Source organism: Ictalurus punctatus, chromosome 9 (assembly GCF_001660625.3).
Source record: "Ictalurus punctatus breed USDA103 chromosome 9, Coco_2.0, whole genome shotgun sequence".
NCBI classification, from domain to species: Eukaryota; Metazoa; Chordata; class Actinopteri; order Siluriformes; family Ictaluridae; genus Ictalurus; species Ictalurus punctatus.
This window is the reverse complement of record NC_030424.2, coordinates 22,995,010-23,015,258: the sequence shown is the minus strand read 5'-3', so window position 1 is coordinate 23,015,258 and position 20,249 is coordinate 22,995,010. Positions and strand designations below refer to the sequence as shown.

General features: G+C 39.5%; 1 protein-coding gene across 1 annotated transcript in view; it reads right to left on the bottom strand.

Moving 5' to 3' along the window:
* The window catches only part of LOC108269987 (AT-rich interactive domain-containing protein 1B), a 223,742-nt gene extending 204,782 nt beyond the window's left edge, over positions 1–18,960 (bottom strand). Inside the window, exon 1 of the mRNA XM_017476201.3 lies at positions 17,563–18,960. Within this exon, the coding sequence (XP_017331690.1) occupies positions 17,563–18,651 (1,089 nt within the window). The 5' untranslated portion in view covers positions 18,652–18,960. The remainder of the gene's footprint in view (positions 1–17,562) is intronic.
* Between the last annotated feature and the right edge of the window lie 1,289 nt (positions 18,961–20,249).

Here is a 20,249-nt window from a genome sequence, read left to right as displayed (position 1 = left end):
TGGACTGGGGGAGTAAACCCGGAGGAAACCCCCAAAGTACAGGGAGAACATGCAAGCTCCGTGCACCCAGGGTGAAGGCAGGACTCGAACTCCCAACTCCAGAGGTGCGCAGGAAACGTGCCAACCACTAAGCCACCCTGCTATTTAATGTTATTTATATATATATATTATATATATATATGTATATATATATATATTATATATATATATATATATATATATATATATACACATACATACATACATACACATAACGCAAATGAGGAACAGCTACCAAGACCAGTTCCGAAGATCTCAGATTCCTGCTGGAGTTATAAGGTTGCAACAACTCTTTTATATAAGCAGGAGCTTGACCATGCAATGCTCTAAACACCATCCCAAGAATTTTATTCATAACAGTGCAATTGTAAATGGTGCATTTGAATGCAAATATTTCATTATGACCATGCATGTAAGAAATAAAACCAAGGCAACCCATAATTTGTGAGTCCAAATATTCAGACATATAAGGTTTCGAACACAGACTAAACTAAACTAGACTACAATTACAAGTAGTTGCATTACATTATTTAGTGTTACAAAACAGTGGCAGTTCATGTGTCAGTGAGTGCTGGATTGTAGACATGCTAATCAGCCACTGCTTTCACACACCATTCAACACCGTGACAAACCAGGTCTGTTTTTCCAACAGCTGATCACAACTGAAATATTAGCGAGGCTGGTTGACTACAGCAGCAGCAGCCCCGGGACAAAGAATTGCTTCAAAACTCCAAATATAGACCATCTGTTATCCTAACCCAAGTTCACATCATCCCGATTGTGGAGAACTATTACCAGACCTCAAACCACAAAATATCTTTTTTACAAGGCTTCTTCATGAGTCATGGTGGAGGCAAAGTTTTATGGAGAGCGTATTTTTTCTAAAGCTTTGATCCATAGGTCTTCCTTTGCTGGAGATGCTTCAGCCTGACTCATCTGGCAAGCAGCATGTTTTAAATGAAATCACACTGCGCTGCTGCAGCACAAACTCTACATGGCCATGACTGTAAAGCTTCTAAAAAGCCAATTACAGACTTTTCGAGGCGGATAGTTTGAAGCCAGCTAAATAAGCCGCACGACGTATACATACTGTATATGGTATATGACACCCATTATGTTAACAAAAAACATTTTCTCTGTACCATGGGGTTTTGTTTTTTTCCTAGCATGGGTATGGAGCATCCAAATTGGACATACAAACAGTCATTTTTCAAGTATGATTACACTCATGACATTTGCAACTCATATCACAGGCCCAAATTACATTCCTGAAAGCACAACGAACAGAACATGGCAACATCAAGGACCCATAGTTACTAGGACTATAACAGACCGCCACTATCTATACAGTATCTGTACCTGTTTAGTGCTCCATATATCCATATTCGTATATAAACACAAAATGGGTGTGGCCTAATCAGGAAGAATATTTTTTTGTTGTTGTTGTTACACAGAACACAGTTATTTTTGTTTGTACCAGCCTGCGACATGTTCTACCAAATAAATTTCCCAAAATATAAACAAACTAGCACCACTGGGACTCCAAGTCGTTACTAAGGATGAAGAAATGAACGATGTAAATGCATCAGTGTAAATACACCGTTCATGTTCACATCAACGAAAGTGGTCTGTCTTTGTCCAGTGAGCGTCGTATCGGACCTTTCAGTCTCACCCACAAGCTTCATATTTAAACACTCACTTGCATTAAAGTAAGAGTGTCCTGCACACGTGACTTTTTTGTTGTTGTATCCCATGGGATCCCAAGCATGGTGCACACTTAGTTTTAACCAGATGCCCCCTTCAAACCTTTCTGGCAAGTTAAAACCTCCTCCTATTCATATCTGCATTTGTATCACATATCTAATGCTTTCTCATGAATGTTCAATTGAGCAAACTTCATTCAAATCCATAGAGACCAATTCTCATGACTCTTTTAGAATATAATACCTTTACCACCGTTTGAAAATTGGCTCTTTAAAAGAAAGTGTGCAACAGTTCTGCTGCAATGGGAGGCTGTTTTTTATGAACATGTAATTGTTTTTGTTTTTTTTTAATGATTTTGGGTCGCTTATTATCAAAACATAACATATGATTTTGTTTCCCTCAAAATATACCTGGTTAATATTTAATATATTAAGTTATTACAAAATGGCAAAGTCCCCAGGCAATTGATAGGAAGTGTACATTATTAAAAAAGTTATTAAAGGCATTTGCTACTACTCAGTAAGAAAAACAGTTTAACACTTCACATAACAGTTGAACAAATAATTGTATTTTCGATTCATGTTCATTGCTTGAATCATTTTACTTTTGAAAGAGTTCTTTGAAAGATGCAGTCCCGTGCAAAAGTATTGGAACGGCAAGGGCAATTCTATTGTTTTCGCTACACATTGAAGGCATTTGGGTTTGAGATCTTACATTTCCTCATTTATACATCTAGACGTGTTAAACCACTTAGAACATGGCACTTTTTGTTTGAACCCACATCAAAAATATTGGAACATGTGACTGTTAGGTGTTTCTTGCTGCCCGGGTGTACCCCGTTAGACTGATTGTTTAAAGAATGAATAGCTCTGAATGTCTACTCTTGGTTTGAGCCCTAGGTTTTACCTATGAAGACTGCATGTGTTATTAAAAAGGATAAACCAACATGTAGACCAGAGAGCTGTATATGTATATACTGTACTTAGCTGCTTTTTGCTAGCTGAGAAGATTGGAACAATCCTTTCTTTGGCCCAACAGACATATAACACAGTATATACAGTAGAGTTAAATTAGCTTTCAAAATGTACTTAAAAGCACTTTTAAAATCAGTGAAGGATTATACAAGTTTTGTATTTGCCTCTAGACCACAAAAGACATCGAGAATGATTCTGATGGAATTGACTGGAATTAGTTTTGCAAGAACCAAAACCAATCCCGTCCTAACAAAAGTTGATACCTAGGTAATAAATAACATGAACATCAAATGATATTTAATATAAATTACATAATCAATTTTATCTTTCACGCCACTTAGCTTACACTTGATCTGGTTTATTTTTCTACTCTTGATTCAATCTGCTTCCACTGTGAGGAAAAAAAATGTTATTGATGGATTTATCTGCCTCGAGATATGTAACCACATGAGTTCCATTGCCAAAATGTCAAAGCATCCGTTCATGGACCCCCACTGCCTTCAGAAAAGCGCTGAGAATGAGCGCCGTGCCTATTGACTCATCCATAGAGTGCATACAGAGCGGATGAAAATGCAATACTCTTCCCTCGCACCGCTCCCTAGATTTCATGCCTCTGAAAGTATTCATAGCTTATGCAGGATTTATGCATTTCATTCTGTTTACTTTGTTACTCAACATTCTACACATTTGTTTACAAGGCAAAGAGGCCATATTGATGGAATTGCCTACTCATAGACAGATGCCTGACAGATCCTATCTCAGTCATCACAACATGGCATTTATATTCAAAGAAGAAAAATGAATTATAGATGCTTGTTTTTGTTTTTTGTTTTTTTCCCCCTCACTATGCATATCATTTCTCTCTCAGCTGCCAATAAGCACGATTTTGGCTCCAAGAATGGGAACAGGCTCATAGTAAAACAGGACGTGTCCTCCTTCCCGGACCTAATTTAAGATTCAATTACAATACTCTTTAAAAGCGCCGACTTCTCAATTAATTATCTTAAGATTAGCCTGACAGTAATGGCCCTCCCACCATCTCGGGTTGGAACGACTCGGCGTGCCCCGACTGCTTTGCTTGCTCTCGAGGAAAGACAAATAAATCAGCTCTCCTCTTCTACATCCTGCATTTAGTCCTTTTTTTTCAAACGCTGTTGTTTTATACCACTTTTTGCCAGGCGTATTCTTTCCTTGGTGCGCGATTGATATTCATGCGCCACGACGGGCTGCGTTTTTATGAGCCACTGGGGCCAGCACAGTCGCTGACTGATGGCTCTGCCGCCACCGCTGCTGGGTGTGAGTGAAAAAACACCCAGTCGTCGGGCGCTTTGATTGGAGCCAAGCGGAGCATTTCTCTTCACTGTGTCTAGCATTCCGCCTCCCTCTACCACACACTCACGACCGACCCGTATGCTGTCTCCCGCCGCCTGGAAATGAATGGCTCTCCCCTCCGGCAGCAGCCAGCCCCCCATTCTGTTTATTTAAATATTTGATATGTAAGCAGTCATAAAATAAGTGTCATAACATGCAGAGAATGACGTGCGTGCAGAAGGCCGTTATGTGTAATGGGTTCTGATGCGTACGGGACGCGGAGTTTAGCCCAGTGGGGACACGTGACGTGCTGAGAAAAGATGCCGGTGGGAATAAATGAGTGTGTGAGTGAGCATGGTACATGCAGAAATAATGCACAGCACAGCAAACACATCAACATGCCTATGCCAAAACTCAGACCTAATAATGGAAATGTATGCATGCTGGAACGGTCTCGTGAGAAATGCATTAATATGTAAAAGGGGATATAAGTCTTCTATGACAACTCACCACCGGCGTTGTCAAAAGAGCTAAACAAAACCTAACCTGATCCTCGTTCGGGAAAAACATACAAATGCTCAGATTTATTTATTTATTTATCTATCTATTTATCTATCTATCTATCTATCTATCTATCTATTTATTTATTTATTTATTTATTTATTTATTTTTTATGGCTGCACGTTTAACATCAAAAACTGAAAACTGAGTAGGTCTAAAACAGATCTATAGAAATTTCCATAGAGAAATATTTGTCGTGAGTAATACAAACAGTATGAATTGCAAATACACGTATTTACATGAATACATAGCTACTGAACATTACAGCAGTAATGTTTTTTCCAAAAATGAAATTTACAGAAATTTTTTTTCATCACCCAAATGTAGTCGATCAGACAGAATGTGTTTGCTGTCCAAAGTTTGATTCTCATAGCACAGCTATGAGACTAATCTACAATAGCTACCAGGACAGGTACGTTTATAGCCACCAGGTAAGCAATGTGCAAATTCCACATCCTTTGCAACATCATCGTCAAGTAATCTCAAGTAGACAACAACACCCAGGGCATGTGCTTCCACATAACATGATTAAAATAAGAGGGTCTACACTAGGGGTGGGCAATATGATGAAAATATCACACCACAATTCTCATAGACATTTCTACCATACGCAATATGTATCACGAATGATAGGTTTGCTAACCAACAGCCAGCAAAACATTAGTGTCACATTAAAAAAAATGATACTTTATTTAATGTCTACAAAAAAATTCTGTTCATAAAATCATAAAAACTTTTATTTAATTGACATGATTAAGAAAAAATATATACAATAATATATGACGATATCTTAGAGAAGCATACTGTGGATATTAGCTTTACATGATACTGATATTATATCATCGTATCACCCAGCGCTATTCTGAACACTCCTAGTCTCCCATAAATATAATGTATTAATCACATAAAATTGTACATAATACTTTATCAGTAACGCACACACACCAACCAACAGGCGGTGAGGACCCGTAAATAAGCATAATGTCACATGATGCGTCCTTTGACTACAAAACGGTGGCTGTGGCTCAGGTGATAGAGCGGGTTGTCCACCAATCGTAGGGCTGGCAGTTCGATTCCCAGCCCACATGACTCCACATGCAGTGGACCATGGCAAGACAAGTGTCCTTGGGCAAGACTCTGAACCCCAAGTTGCTCCCGATGACAAGCTCCGCTACCATTGGTGTGTGAGTGTGTGAATGGTTGGGTGAATGAGACCCAGTGTAGAACCTCTAAGGTTCTATAACCGCTATACAAGTGCAGACCAAAAAGTTGATGAACGTCAGGCCGAAAGAACCTTCATAAAACTCTTAAAATAATAATAATAATAATAATAATAATAATAATAATAATAATAATAATAATAACCTTCATAAAACATTAAACTCTGGCTCACACTGAAATCACTCATCAATTTTGAGTTCACTATCACATGTGATATTTTATCATGCTGCCCTAAAATAACCTAATACAGTAATTATTTCTCACAGTGGTGTTGAATTCTTGATCCTGTTTAGTTTGAAGGTATTGATTAATCTTCGATAATAGCAACTCTGACGATAATTCAGGCTACAAGACAAATTACATGCTTAAATTAATGCGCTCATTTTACATATGATCACTTCTATAATAACAAGTTATAAAGGGACCTGTATGGTGCAAGAGCCACATACTCTACGAGCAATTATGTCATGTGAAAAAGTGTTGTAATTTAACAAAGTATAATCATTGACATGTTGATGCTTTCTGTAAGTAGATGTTTATTTAACATTTATGGAAGGAGTCTCCAGAATCCAGCGCTTTGTAACAGTTAGTAGTTTTTCCACCATGGGAGAGTCTTCAAGACAGAGGGTTTTCCAGTTTCTGGGTAATGTCGAGATACTTTTTTTGTCTTATTAAATTCGAGAGGGAGAAAACAAAGGAAAGCGGCTAGTGAAGGTCAGACTGTGTATAGCTTCTAAAACGTAAGTGCCGTTCCATAACATTACATGAATTGATCAAAGGTATGTGTCATTTTATAATAAATAAAAATAAATGTGATCATTGACAATATGCTATGCACTGGAAGAAAAAAAAAAGAAAAAGAAAAGCTGATTTAATTTAAAATTTGAGTTTATACAACTTAACTTCACTTAACTCAATTATTAACCTGAAATTTTAAGTTGAGTCAACTTCTCTTTTTTACAGTGTGGTATAAGAGAAATAATCAACTTTGGGGTGGTAACTCTGACTTGCATGCCCTCAAGTTTTTATTGCTTACTTATATTCATTATAAAGGGAGTTTATTGGCTATTCTGATACTAGTGAGCACGGTGGCTTAGTGGTTAGCACGTTTGCTAAGCACCTCCGTGGTTTGAATCCCACCTCCGTCCTGTGTGAACATGTACATGGTAAATGGCAGATGCCCTTATCCATTTATACAACTGAGCAGTTGAGGGCTAAGGGCCTCACTCAAGGGCCCAGTGGTAGCAGCTGGGATTTGAACTCATGACCTTCCAAGCAGTTTCCCAACGTCTTAACCACTAAGTTATCACAGAGTTTGCATGTTCTCCCCTTGCGTCAGTGGTTTCCTCTATGTACTCCAGTTTCCTCTCCCAGTCCAAAGACATGCATTGTAAGCTGGTTGGCATTTCTAAATTGTCTGTAGTGTATGAATGGATGTGCAATTCTGCCTTGTGATGGGTTGGCCTTGTGCCCCGGGTTCCCTAGGAAAGGCTCCAAGCTTCCCTGCGACCCTGTTTAGGATAAGCGGCACAGAAAATGGATGGATGGTTCTGATACTCAGAACATGTCGATTCAGAAATGCTCATCCTAGCATAGTAAACATACTGTATGTACAACATGGGAGGAAAAAATCCAAGACAAAATATCTTATGTTTTGTTGCCTCTCAGATATGCTCTCAGATGTTCCTCATAAGCAGAAGGCACTGGATCAGAGAGCCTTCAGAACAGATCCCATGACATGCAAATCCATACTACCTTATAGAGCACCAGCATTTTTGGACCTGGGATCTGCTAGCACAGTGCACAGATGGGTTTTAATTCTTCTTGCTTCTACAGGTCTTAATTACCACTAATTGGACCAAATCACTTTTTTTCTGCTGCACTGACATAATGAAACAATTCATCATTAATGCTTAATGACTTGAATGATGGTTCTCTGCAGATAGGCTGAGGGAAGGTCAGCGAAAAGGACACGGCCGACAAGGAGAGTGAGGCGCTGACATTTAGCAGGAAATGTAAAAAAAAAAAAAAAAAAAAAAAAATAGGAAGAAAGGAGGAAAAAAAAAGAGAGAAATGCTGAGGGGCTAAAACGAGTTAATTGGAGTTCTGTACTTTTACTCTGGCATCTTGTAAGATGGTGAGATCCAGTACTGTCCATGATTTCTGCGCATTAGCATTGTGAATTGGTGGCGTAACCAAAAGCGCAGGGCTTAATTAATTACAGCACCAAACTTCAGAACGGCGAAGAGCTGACTGTGCAAGATCCCAGCATAAAAGCAAGTAGTAGGACAACAGGAAAGAGATAGAGAAATATATCATCGTTAGACAGGAGAGGACTACAACGCATTGTGCTTGGCGTGAAAAGCTTTTCTCTACGAGTCGTCTTAATTTAGCTAAAAGCTCACAAGTGTAGGAGCGCCGTCTCTCTGACACATCAATTTCAGCCCAAAATAAAGATGCAGCAGCAGTTTGAAAAAGAGGCGCAATTTTCCACTGGGAAACAAAGAGTTCAGCTGGCCAAACGATTGATTATGGTAATGTGATCTACAAAACCGTAAACAGAGAAGCCACTGACATACAGTTGACATTATAGTAACCTTTGCATGCTTATCCTATAATGCAAGTGGATGTTCATCAAAAGACCATCTCATAGGTGAAATAAAAGGAGCATTTCCTCTTCTATTTACACAAATGGTTATTAAATGATCTAGAATCAATAAAAAGACGGATTCTATTGTTCATAATCAGTGCCTTGTTTCATTTTGTAAAAAAAACTTTTTTAGCATAACCATGAAGATAGAAATATATCTCAAGACATTTATAGATTAGCATCCCCACTGATTAGTTCTAGCTGCCAGAAGCACAGGGGGAAAAGCTAATACAGTCTGGAAACTAACAACTTGGCACTGTGAGTGACTATAATTCTGCAGCCCATTAATTAGGTCATGATATGAGCTGAACAAAGAGGTGACACGTACAAGGTGTTACTCCGACTACTCGGCATTTGCATCATAAATACAAACACTTTTTTTAAAAAAAGGGTGCTAAAAGGAGTGGTAATCTGAAGGGTACATATTTTTTTCCCTTTAGTACGTTTCTGTCAGCATATGATATAGATATGGTGCTCGCATGTTGTTGCTGGCTAATAAATGGTAGAAAGGTAACTGTAAAAAATTAGCTAGCTAACCAGCTAGTTACCAAACGCTACAAACATGGGCCTTATATTTTAATTATATATCTTAAAAATGTACCGCCTTAGTGACGAGCAATGGTACGGTATGAAATAAAACCCCTAAATCTTAACTCTAGCCCCTAACCTGTAACCATAACCCAAACACGTAACCCGTAACCATAACCCTAACATGTAACCTGCAACCCTAACCACTAAACAGTAACCTTAACCCCTAACATACAACCTGTAGCCCGTAACCCTAACCCCTAACCTGTAACCCTAACCCCTAACCTCAACATGTAACCCGTAACCCTAACCTGTAACCCTAACCCCAACACGTAACCCGTAACCCTAACCTGTAACCCTAACCCCTAACCCTAACATATAACCTGCAACCCTAACCCCTAATGGTTATTAAAAATTACTGTAACATGCCATGAACTGTGCACACACAAAGGTATTCATGAGTGTGGTGGAACGAAGTAAGTGTGCAGAGAAACTGTTGAGTGTGAGAGAGCACTTCAGTTCTGCAAGCACTGAGCACTAGAAGCACGCATGCGTCCTTTACATTTGGCTTATGAGTCAAGATGCAAAGTATGGAATCTTATGTTAATAAGGGCCATGCTCACTGATACTGCTCTGCATGCTCAGCTCGGCCACCCTCACGCTCTCAGTTAAAGAAATATTTAAACACCATAAGATCTAGCATATAATACTCAGCAGGAGTCCATCGATAGCAGCACATGGCAGCAACCAGTATATAAAGAGCTCAATAAAAAGTTCCATACCAACCCTGATTGATCACAAATCCAGAAGGTTCCTCATTTCAGTATAAGTGTCACGGTATTACTTCATATACAGTTTGGTATAATTTTTGTCTAAATGTAAAACATATCGTATGTATTGGCGTTAAGGAATGTTTTCTATCTATGCTGTTTTCTGTGTTCCACTGGTAAAATGCACGTCAGTATAGTATTGCTGAAAATGAAAGGTTTATTGACACAGGTGGCTGACAGCCATGCTCATTCTCACACACAGCATCCGAAATCAACACCTTCATCCATGACCAGTCACACTAATCAATGCCTGTCATTCTAAAATTGCCCAATTTCGAGCTCAGATTCTGTGTCACTATTCTTGGCTGAAGATACAGAAAAGAAGATTCAGGGATGGGGGAAGGGGAGGGGGGACACTTCAGACATGAAATATTACAGTATATAACCAGAAATAAGGAAGTGTGATGCACACTATCTATAGCATGATGCTACAAAAGAAGCAGATGTTCAAACATAAACCCTCTGGGCTTCAGAATACAGCTCTCTCCTTGGCTGCCCGCTGTGCACCGTCCTCCCTCTGGACCGAGGATGAGCTTTTCCTGGATCTGCCTCTCCTCTCCTGTCCTCTCTCCTTTTGGAGGACGTAAGGGCTTTAGAAACGCTCGTGGGAGTAGGAAAAGTGGAAAGGATGAAAAGAATTTTTCCTTTTCCTTCAGGGAGGTAGCTCCCATTCAACAGCAGCACGTGGCTAATTTCCATGTGTGAAGGTCAGAGAGTGACTGAGAGGTGAAGCCACAGGGCTGGCTCGCTGCCAAACACACAAGTGACTGACAGAATCCAAAATCAAAGCAGAGAGACAGAGGGAGAGAGGGAACGAGAGCAGAGCACAATGTAGCCTAGTCTTCCTATGAGAAAATTACTCAAGTTGTGTAGGGCGTGCCAGCTTCCTGAGACACCACATGCCATTGACATAATGTTTTTTATTATTATTATTATTATTATTTAGCAATACTGTTATACATATTATATGTGTTTTTTTTTTTATTGAAACAACATGACAGACAGAGGTTTCTCATGAACTAAATGTCATGAGAACAGCTACAATAGTACACCATTTGTCCCATGATATGAAGGTCATGTGGTGTCCAAGAGAAATTTCAGCTAACAGAGAACATTCGGTATTTCATGAAAGGTTCTTAAAATACAAAAATAACATTCTGCAATTCTAAAAACATGTACATTTTGCTCCAGGGCGTAAAAAAAAAAAGGCTCATGGAAATGTCAGTGTTAATGTTCCTACAGCTAAAAATGTTTTAGCAACACTATAGGAGCTTAAAATGTTCTGTAAAATGGCTCTCAGAGCTCCCAGAAAATCTGACAGAGTTTTAATTTTCTAGAACTGTAACATTAAAAAACAAACAAACAAACAAACAAACAAAAAAAACCTTTTGCTATTTGCTAACTTAAACTTGTTAGCTGTGTATGTTCATAAGATGTAGAGAAACGATAGAAAACGCATATTGAGAGTGAGATCATCAGAGAAAATCATAGCGCAGGTTTTTAGTGTTTTTATAACTGAATCTGGCACCAGATAGCAAGTGAGATTCCAGCTGATGTTTCTAAATCATCTGAAAGAGCTACGTCTCACTTGCTGGTCAATGCTAGCTAGAGTTCAGTATGAATTGGCTATGATGAGCTAAACAGCCTAGTGTTGCACGGCTATGGTAAATAGATATGGTGCTAGCTGGCTAATAAACCTCAAATTTTAGAACGTTAGATTAAAAAAAAAAAAGTGATAACACTGGTTTATGAAAATTAGCTAGCTAACCAGTTAGCTAGCATCTTGTTCATAAAACAACTAAAACAAACTGCGTATAGTTTGCTTGTGAACTATATATAGTTTGCTTTTGATATTGAGATTTTCATATATAGATTAAGACTACTGCACGTTGCTAAATATTCAATTCAACCGTAATCAATTTTATTTGTACAGTGACTAAGATACCTATTAATAGACATTGTCATAAAGCAGTTTTTACAGAAATCTGGATGTAGATCACTAAGAGCAAAATAGAGATGACAGTGACAATTAAAATTCCCTGAGGTCAAATGAGGAAGAAACCTTGACTGGAAAAAAGTCCCAAAAGGGAACCCATCCTATTCTTCATTAGAGTATACAGGTGTTTGAAAAGTAAAGTCAAACAGTACTAAGTGTGCTGAAAGGATGTTCAGTATAAAACATATTGTGAATAAGAGTCCTAGAATGAGCACAAGACATTCTTTATGATTACAGCAGGAACAAATCTACAGTGATATTATCTACTGAAGCAAGGGTGAGACTTGGGCATAGACTGTGTTTGGGAATTGCAAGTCTTTAGGGACCATATCAACAACAGCATAAAGAAAGGCCTTGTTCACACTAGTTTGTTTTTGTTTTAAAATGGCATTTAAAATGAAAACGATCCTCGTCCACACGCATGTCACATGACCATCCATGCACACTGGGCATGTGCATACAAGTGTAAACAGGAAGTTGGTTGCTAGTCATCGGCAGGCACAACAAACTGGCGTTCCATGTAGGGCTTACGCCGCTTGAAATGAGAGTTGTTGCCGATTTCTCTAATCATAGCTCGCCTCTTGCGCATGTACTCAGCTGCAGAATTATAAAATACAGAATTTAACTGTACAACGGCTGCCAAGAATGACGACAAAGCCAGCAAAGCTTGTGGTTCATTCTCCGTGTTGTTGTGAAAACGATCAAGGTAGTGTAATGGTCATATGATAGGGGCTTGACAAATCAGGGAAGGATACGCAATGATCCAGAAGACCCAATCAGGGGGCGAACGTGGGCGAAGCCACGCCTTCATTTGCAAAAGTCTTCGTTTTGGTCTGTTTACACGGAAACGTGAGCCCGGAGTTTTCAAACTAAAACGGGGTCTTCAGCGTTTCCAAAAGTCTCCGTTTATGAGGGGCGAAAACACCGGAGTAGTGTAGATGACAGGTGTAACCGTAGCAAAAGTTATGTGTTTTAAAAGGAAAACGCACTAGTGTAAACAGGCCCTAAGTCACAGGGCTCATCGGGATGAACAAACAAGATAGATAAATAGACATACAAGATACATCAACTAACGGAAGGAACTATCACAAATGGCATTTTGCAATCTAGGTGCTAAAAACCATGGCGAAACCATGGCTACAAACCAGCAGGAAACATGAGGTGAAAAATGTCTGCCAGTGTGAATGAAGGATAAGGCTCCAGGAAGGCTAGGACTGGCACTGAGCCAAGTGCACATGGGCAATTTACTGCAATTTATTGTAAACACCTTTTATTGCACTCATTCCAATGAAACATGGAAGACCGTGTGATATTCTCAAACCCGTAGGAATTCAGCACTTTGGTTATGTGATGTGAAGTAAATGATAATACTTTATGGTGCATGAGGTCTTCCAGTGCGACTGCCCTCCAGAGTTCAAATACGAGCCTTTTTTCCATTACTCTCCACCATCAGCTCCCCAGAAGCAGCACTCAGCAGCTTCTATTCACACCCCTGTGGAGAGCAATAACCAGAGAGACACAGCACTGGCAGTGCAGGCCGGAGTGCTGCTCAACCACACACAGTCACAGACACATGCTGTCTCTCTCTGTCTCTGTCTCTGTCTCTCTCTCTCTCACACACACACACACACACACACACACACAGCTTCTTCTTTTTTTTTTTTTTTTTTTTTTTACAGTATCAGAGCACCCCAAAGTCAGTTTTTCAGCATGGCCGAGCTCTGTGGCACAACCTGCCAACAAGCTGTTACAACATGCAGGCTACCACAAAACCAGCAAAGAAATCACAGCTGGATTAATTTAGAGTGATTCAGAGCAAAAGGCAGGCAGTGTCTGGGTGGTCCATATAAATCTACTCCACAGCTCATTTCAGCTGTATATAAATAATTTGTCTTTGATAAACTACATTTTATGTTTTATTAACCAGCTTCATTTACTCTTATATCGCAGTGCTGTTGAATTCTGGATTCCGATTGGCCAGAACGTGCTGATTAATTTTCTGGCAGTAGCATCGGCTGCAAGGTTTGTAGTGATGCACTCGTTTTAATGTTGTAGTTTCTATGGTAACAGTTAATTTAAGGCTAAGCGATATGTTAAAATCTATATACAATAAACAGCAATATTACAAAACACAATATGTATCACAAAATTTAGGTTTGCTCACAAACTGCCAGCAATACAGTAGTGTTGTTTTTCTTTTTCTATTTTAAATTATATCAAATGTTTGTTAAAATAAATGACCATAAAAAACTCAAACAAATTCTAATAATTAAAAAAATTACAATAATAATAATAATAATAATAATAATAATAATAATAATAATAAGAAGAAGAAGAAGAAGAAGAAGAAGAAGAAGAAATAAATCTTGCAAGGTTCAAAGTAATGCACTCATATATATACACGAGTGCATTACTATACATGCACACACACCCACACACACATATGGTGAAGGTTTCTGTAAGGAGAAGTGTAGCATAAAATAATTAATAACATGAACTAATGCTCCGTGACATTAATGTAAACATAAACTGATAAAATATAGGAATAATTATCTATTGCTTCAACAATTTATATTGGGTTGTGTCCTTCAGTGATTCATAAAAGTACTGCTTTATAATGCTTTATATTCAGGCCAAACCTAAGCCAAGATAAGAAATAAAAAAATGTCCTCTAATCACATTGTCATTCATTATGAAAAAAAAGGTGGGGGGAGGGGTGAGAATTGCTGTGATATAAGAGGAGTAAAACATCAGGAGGCATGCTGTTAAAAGAAAATAATCAACTTGTGGGTGACAACAGTAATTCCTATAACAGCATGCCCTGTCATGTTTTATCTCTTACTTATTATATTCACTTTTGGCAGTGGGAGGTGTATTTGTTCTGATATTGTAACAAACAGCACTGAGAATTAAGTGTCTGGATGGTCTATAGAAATAAGCAGTACCTTTGTAGCAGCTCTAAGCTTCTAATTGAAATTGGCAACCAAATACCAGATTTCTGCAGAATGCACAGGGTTCCAGTTTCACTCAGTGTTCAAAAACACTATTTTGACAGAGCTCTTAGCAGGCAATTATGAGCAACAAGTCTACAGGATTTCACTGATTCTAGTCACTGTCTCAAGGAACATATGGAGTTCATACGGTATATTATATGCCTGGCTAGGCCCATTGGTTGCAACCAATTTTAGAGAGTTCTGAAAAAAAAAAAAACCAGCAAACAACTATTAATTTCAAATTAACCATATTCATTTTCGGTACTATCAGCTCTACTGTAATTGCTTTTTCCCCTCTGTAAATACACACTATGCAGATCATCTACGAGATCATTATGCAGAAAAATCAACACACCATGATCTTGTTATGCAAGAAAATGTTAATGCAAGCCTTAATTCTGCTGAGAAGGATCTTTCTGTCCCAATGTTTCTGCTTAACTAAAATAAATCTTCAATTATTTTATTTAATTTCTAGAGTAAATTGAAATTAGTTGGCATTTTAACAAAAAAAAAAAATCATAGGCAATCCTGGGATAACCCATATGCCAATTACGCTCCGGCATTTGGCGTTTCATCCTAGAAGATGAAAACACTGCCGGCCCTTATCACGAGCAACGGAGCAAATTAAAATTTCACTCAGACCGCCTAATCAGCTAAACTGCTAGAGCTAGCAACGTAAACAAACACACACACACACACACACACACACACACACACACACACACACACACAAAGGCTGGGGCGCCTTTGGAGGTGTGCTGTGGCCCAGAAAAGAATTCAGCATCCTAACATAAGTGAAATAACGGCATGTATATTTACAGGCTTACATTGGTTATCGTCTAGGCCAGTGTTACAGCTAACGAAAAGGGAAGAATTCTCCATAGCTTCAATAATTTATATATAGTTATCTCCTTCACTAATTTATAAAAGCAGCACTAAAGAATCATTTAAAATAAACAATGCTTCCATATAGCATGCAGACTAACACTAAGCCATGCTAAGAAATTCAAATGCTCTAATAATAATGTGATCAGACCTACATTCAAAATTGATCATTTATTCCAATGTACAAATGATTTATGCAGGTCAGAAGATGACTGGTAAATAAAGAACATATATCTATTACGTAAACTGACAAACCCCTAACACGATCGTTAAATGTATCGTATACATCCACGTAATTGGCCTTTTAGTAATAAACAACAAACGGACATCTATCCTCCTGTCATTACAGAGACACAGACGTAGAAGACTCAGCCACGTTCTCCTGAAAGAAGGAGCACTCAGCAGTTTTTCATATTTCTATGTGGCCCATATGGAAACACATAGCCAGTCACATGTCAGATTTGATGTGAACTCGGAGCAGTGGGCTGGCAGAGCGCCCATGCTGAGTTTACCTTCATTATTCACACTCCAAGCCTGGAGGGCAGAAGCGAACAAGTGCAGAGGGCTATATGACAGCCATCTGAGGATAATAGCAGTTAGTGTCGACTGTTACAGCAATTATAATGTAATGATCATGTAACTAGTTTTAAGGTTTCATGCAATTAAAATGACATCAGTCAATCTTTAAATACTATTGCTTCTGTCTTGTGTAAACACACACAAGACAACTTTGTTACCCTGAACACTAAATCACAGAATGAAAAGCCATTTAACATGCCATTTAAAGAATCTTTTCATTACATGCTGTAATACTCAGGGATGGTTATAGTAAACACCCGAGGCCTAATAAACGATAGGTACACAGAAACATTCAGTGTAGAATTAACTTTTATAATGTAGCATTAGATTTACACCACCAAAAGAGACTGCATTATTTCATACAGCGATGTCCAGGTGAATATAGCAATGTATTTGCACGTCACAATAAAGCCCCAGAAATTCCTTTTCTGGACAATAATCAATATTTAATCAACATACTACATTGGGAGAATTTTCACAAAGCTTTTGGGTTTGTTAGAAAAGAAATACATTAGCCGTCATCACTTTATTCCCTTCACAATGCAATAAAGTTCCCTATAAATTGCTGAAACACATTATAATTTTTTTTTTTTTTTTGCTGTGTAAAAAGTAACACAGCATCAGCAGACTGATATTATATTATATTTTCTAATGTTGGTGTGTGAACAAGTGTGTTTACGCATTATAGTTGCATATATAAAAACATATGAATTTACACTGAATTGTACAATTTTACACCTTGCAAGCCCAGGCCTAAATGACTTGATATTATTACAGTAACACTTAACATATTAAATGTAAAAAGCAGACTATTCATTTTATTCTTATGAGTCACTTAATTAAAAAATAATAATAAAGGGATTCAGGCGGTGCTGCTTGGTCTAACTTTATTTCATATATAATATATATGTGTGTGTGTGTGTGTGTGTGTGTGTGTGTGTGTGTGTGTGTGTTTCCTGTGTTCATTGGGGGGGGGGGGGGGGATGTAACTCTTGCTACATTCGTTTAGCTGCGTTCATGTTATTAGCGTTGAGCTAATTTCATTCAGACTGAACTGACTGATGACCCTGACCTTTCACCTTTGACACGTTTTGAAAACAAATGGCTAAAACACAGTAAAACATTCAGAATTATCCAAAAAATATTATACAAATTAGAAACCTGGCTTACGACACAGAACCACCCCCCCCCCCCCCCCCCCCCCCCCCCAAAAAAAAAAAAAAAAAAAAAAAAAAAAAAAACAACAACAACAAAACAAAAAAACAAAACAAAGTATAGAGTGAGAATTTACCTGGTTCCGGTTGGCGCTTTGAGCGCTGTTTGCAGCCCCGGGATTAGTTCTCTGTCCCGGCCACCCCGAGCCTCCACACCCGTACTGAGAGCTCGCATCTTTGCCGCTGTTGTATTCATAGTATCGCATCATTGGCCCGGGAGAAGTGAGCAGCTGGTTCAGGGTGGGCGTTGCGCCTGTAGGATGCTGACTCTGTCCCGGGAAACGTGCAAACCCCGCGGCGTTGTTCATGGACCCAACCGGGGCGCATTTGGCCTGACTGGAGGCCGGGTTACTGTATCCCGCAGCCCCGTAGCCCGGATACGCGCCGTACTGACTCTTCTGATGTCCTTCGTGGGAGTTTGGAGACGCGTCCACATGATTAGAAGTAGCGGGATACATCAAAGTGCTAAAGCCCTGCTGTGCGCCGTGCTGATCGAAGCAAGGTCCTGATCTTGAACTTCCAAAATAGTGATTGAAGTCAGAGACTGGTGTTTTCCCACCACCTCCTCCTATTCCCCCTGCGCCCTGGGCATGGGAGGCTTGGAGATTCGGTGCCAAGTTGCCTTGCTCGTACCTGCTGCCACTCATGGGCTCTGCAAGGGCTCTACAAGGCTGTTCTTCCGCACTTTTTCTCAACATGTGTTGCTCAGAATTGCCTCCTACAGCACTCTCCCTGCCTCCTAATCTCTGGTTGTCGGAGGCGTCTTGGCTGCCGTGGTTACTCTGTACAGCGCGCTGCTGAAACTGGCTCAACTGAAGGTCTCCAGGCGCGTGCTTGAGCTTATGATTAGCCACAAAACCCGTTTCTACACCAGGAGAGCTCGATGACATTGATGATGATGAGGATGAAGATGATGATGAAGATGATGATGAGGAGGACACCGAAGTTGTCACGCTTCCACCGGTTCGGCTCAGGTCATCACAACGCCGATCCACATTATTATTATTACTATTAGCAGGATTAATATTTGTGTTGTTATTCGCGCTTCTGACGTCACCTATTCCTCCTGCGCGTTTCCCGGAGTTTAAGTCTTGTCCCAAAACCCCAGTTAAAGTCTTGCTCTTGTTATTAGACGCGGCTGGGACTGATGCCACTTGCGCGGCCATGGTCACTGCAACATCCCGAAAAGCAAACACTAATATCAGTGTAAACTGGACACGCAAACACTGCGATTAAAGCGCTCCGTCTGCTTCCTGTGTAGTATCCGAGGTGCTGTTTCCGGCGGAGGAGGCTGTCAGTGCGGCTTCATGCTGAAAGTTTTTTGGCTCCAGGGTCTGAAATGAAAACTTTCTCCGCTTCTCTGTGAGTAAATCGTGAGCGTCTGGGCAGAAACCTCTGCGGCTCAGCATGACAGGAGCTCGCGCTGCTCTTATCCGCCTCTCCGCCTTCCTGTGCACGCGCTACAATCCGCCCTGGATCTCCGCGCTCGTGGACTGAACTCCGCCGGTCTCTGTACAGCCGGGTGGCGTCGCCTTGAACCGGATTCTGTCCTTATAACAGCACTCCCCGAAGCGTTTTCATCATTGCACACCGCAGCAGTTTGCGATTAGAATGATTTAAGATTTTATGGTTCACACTGACTATGTTTACATGGACAACAGTAATCTAATTATCGACCTTATTCTGAGTAAGACAATATTCTGATTAAGGTGTTTACATGAGTCGCTTTTAGAATGTTCCTTTCATGTTCCTGTGTTACATGTTATAGAACATAGATCGATTAACCGCGCACGTCATTACGTCACCGCGCCACGCTGTCCGACGTTCCCTCCAGAATTTCACGTATCAGCATACAGCTCGTCTTCGCTATGGAACCGTATGCAGTTTGGGGTGTTTTTATTTGTCATGCTATACGTGCAAATAGACGACTGCTTGAAGCCGTGAGCTGCATCCCAAACCGCGTACTTACCCACTATATGGTAGCTGAGATACATGTATTTGACTTACTATATAATAGGTAAGTACGCGGTTTCGGCCGCAGTCGTGCTCTCTTGTTTACCGTTAAGCACTGCCATGTGTGAATGTGTCCTGTCGCAAAATGCGGTGAAATCTCCCACACGACGTTAATAGTATGATTAAGGTGTGTACATGTCTGTAATACACGTCGATAATGCGACTAAAACAGGAGTACTCCACACGTCTTAATTCGATCCGTGTTTACTTCGAGTATGACTTTAATCGGATTAAGGTAATAAAAAATGACTGTTTACATGCTAGTTTCTTAATCAGAGTATCGTCTTAATTGGGTTAACATTGAATTATTGTTGTCCATTTAAACATACTGACTGTATGAGTTTGGCCACAATCTGGTCGTCTGAGACACATTTGGAGAATCCTAAAAGATTCCTATAATCCTAGGCCAAAATCTGTAATCATTAATAATTCCTTACACACACATACATACATATATATGTATATATATATATATATATATATATATATATATATATATATATATATATATATATATATATATATATATATAGCACTTTTCTAGACACTCAAAGCGCTTTATATAGGTAGTGTGGGGGGAAATCTCCTCAAACACCTCTAGTGTGTAGCATCCACCTGGATGCTGTAGTCTTCCATCACTAGTTTGACATGTTCCCCGACAGCCGATTAAAGCCGGGATCACACTGTATGATTTTGGCCACGATGTGGTCATCTGAGACAAATCTTGTGAATCCTAAAAAGATTCCTATAA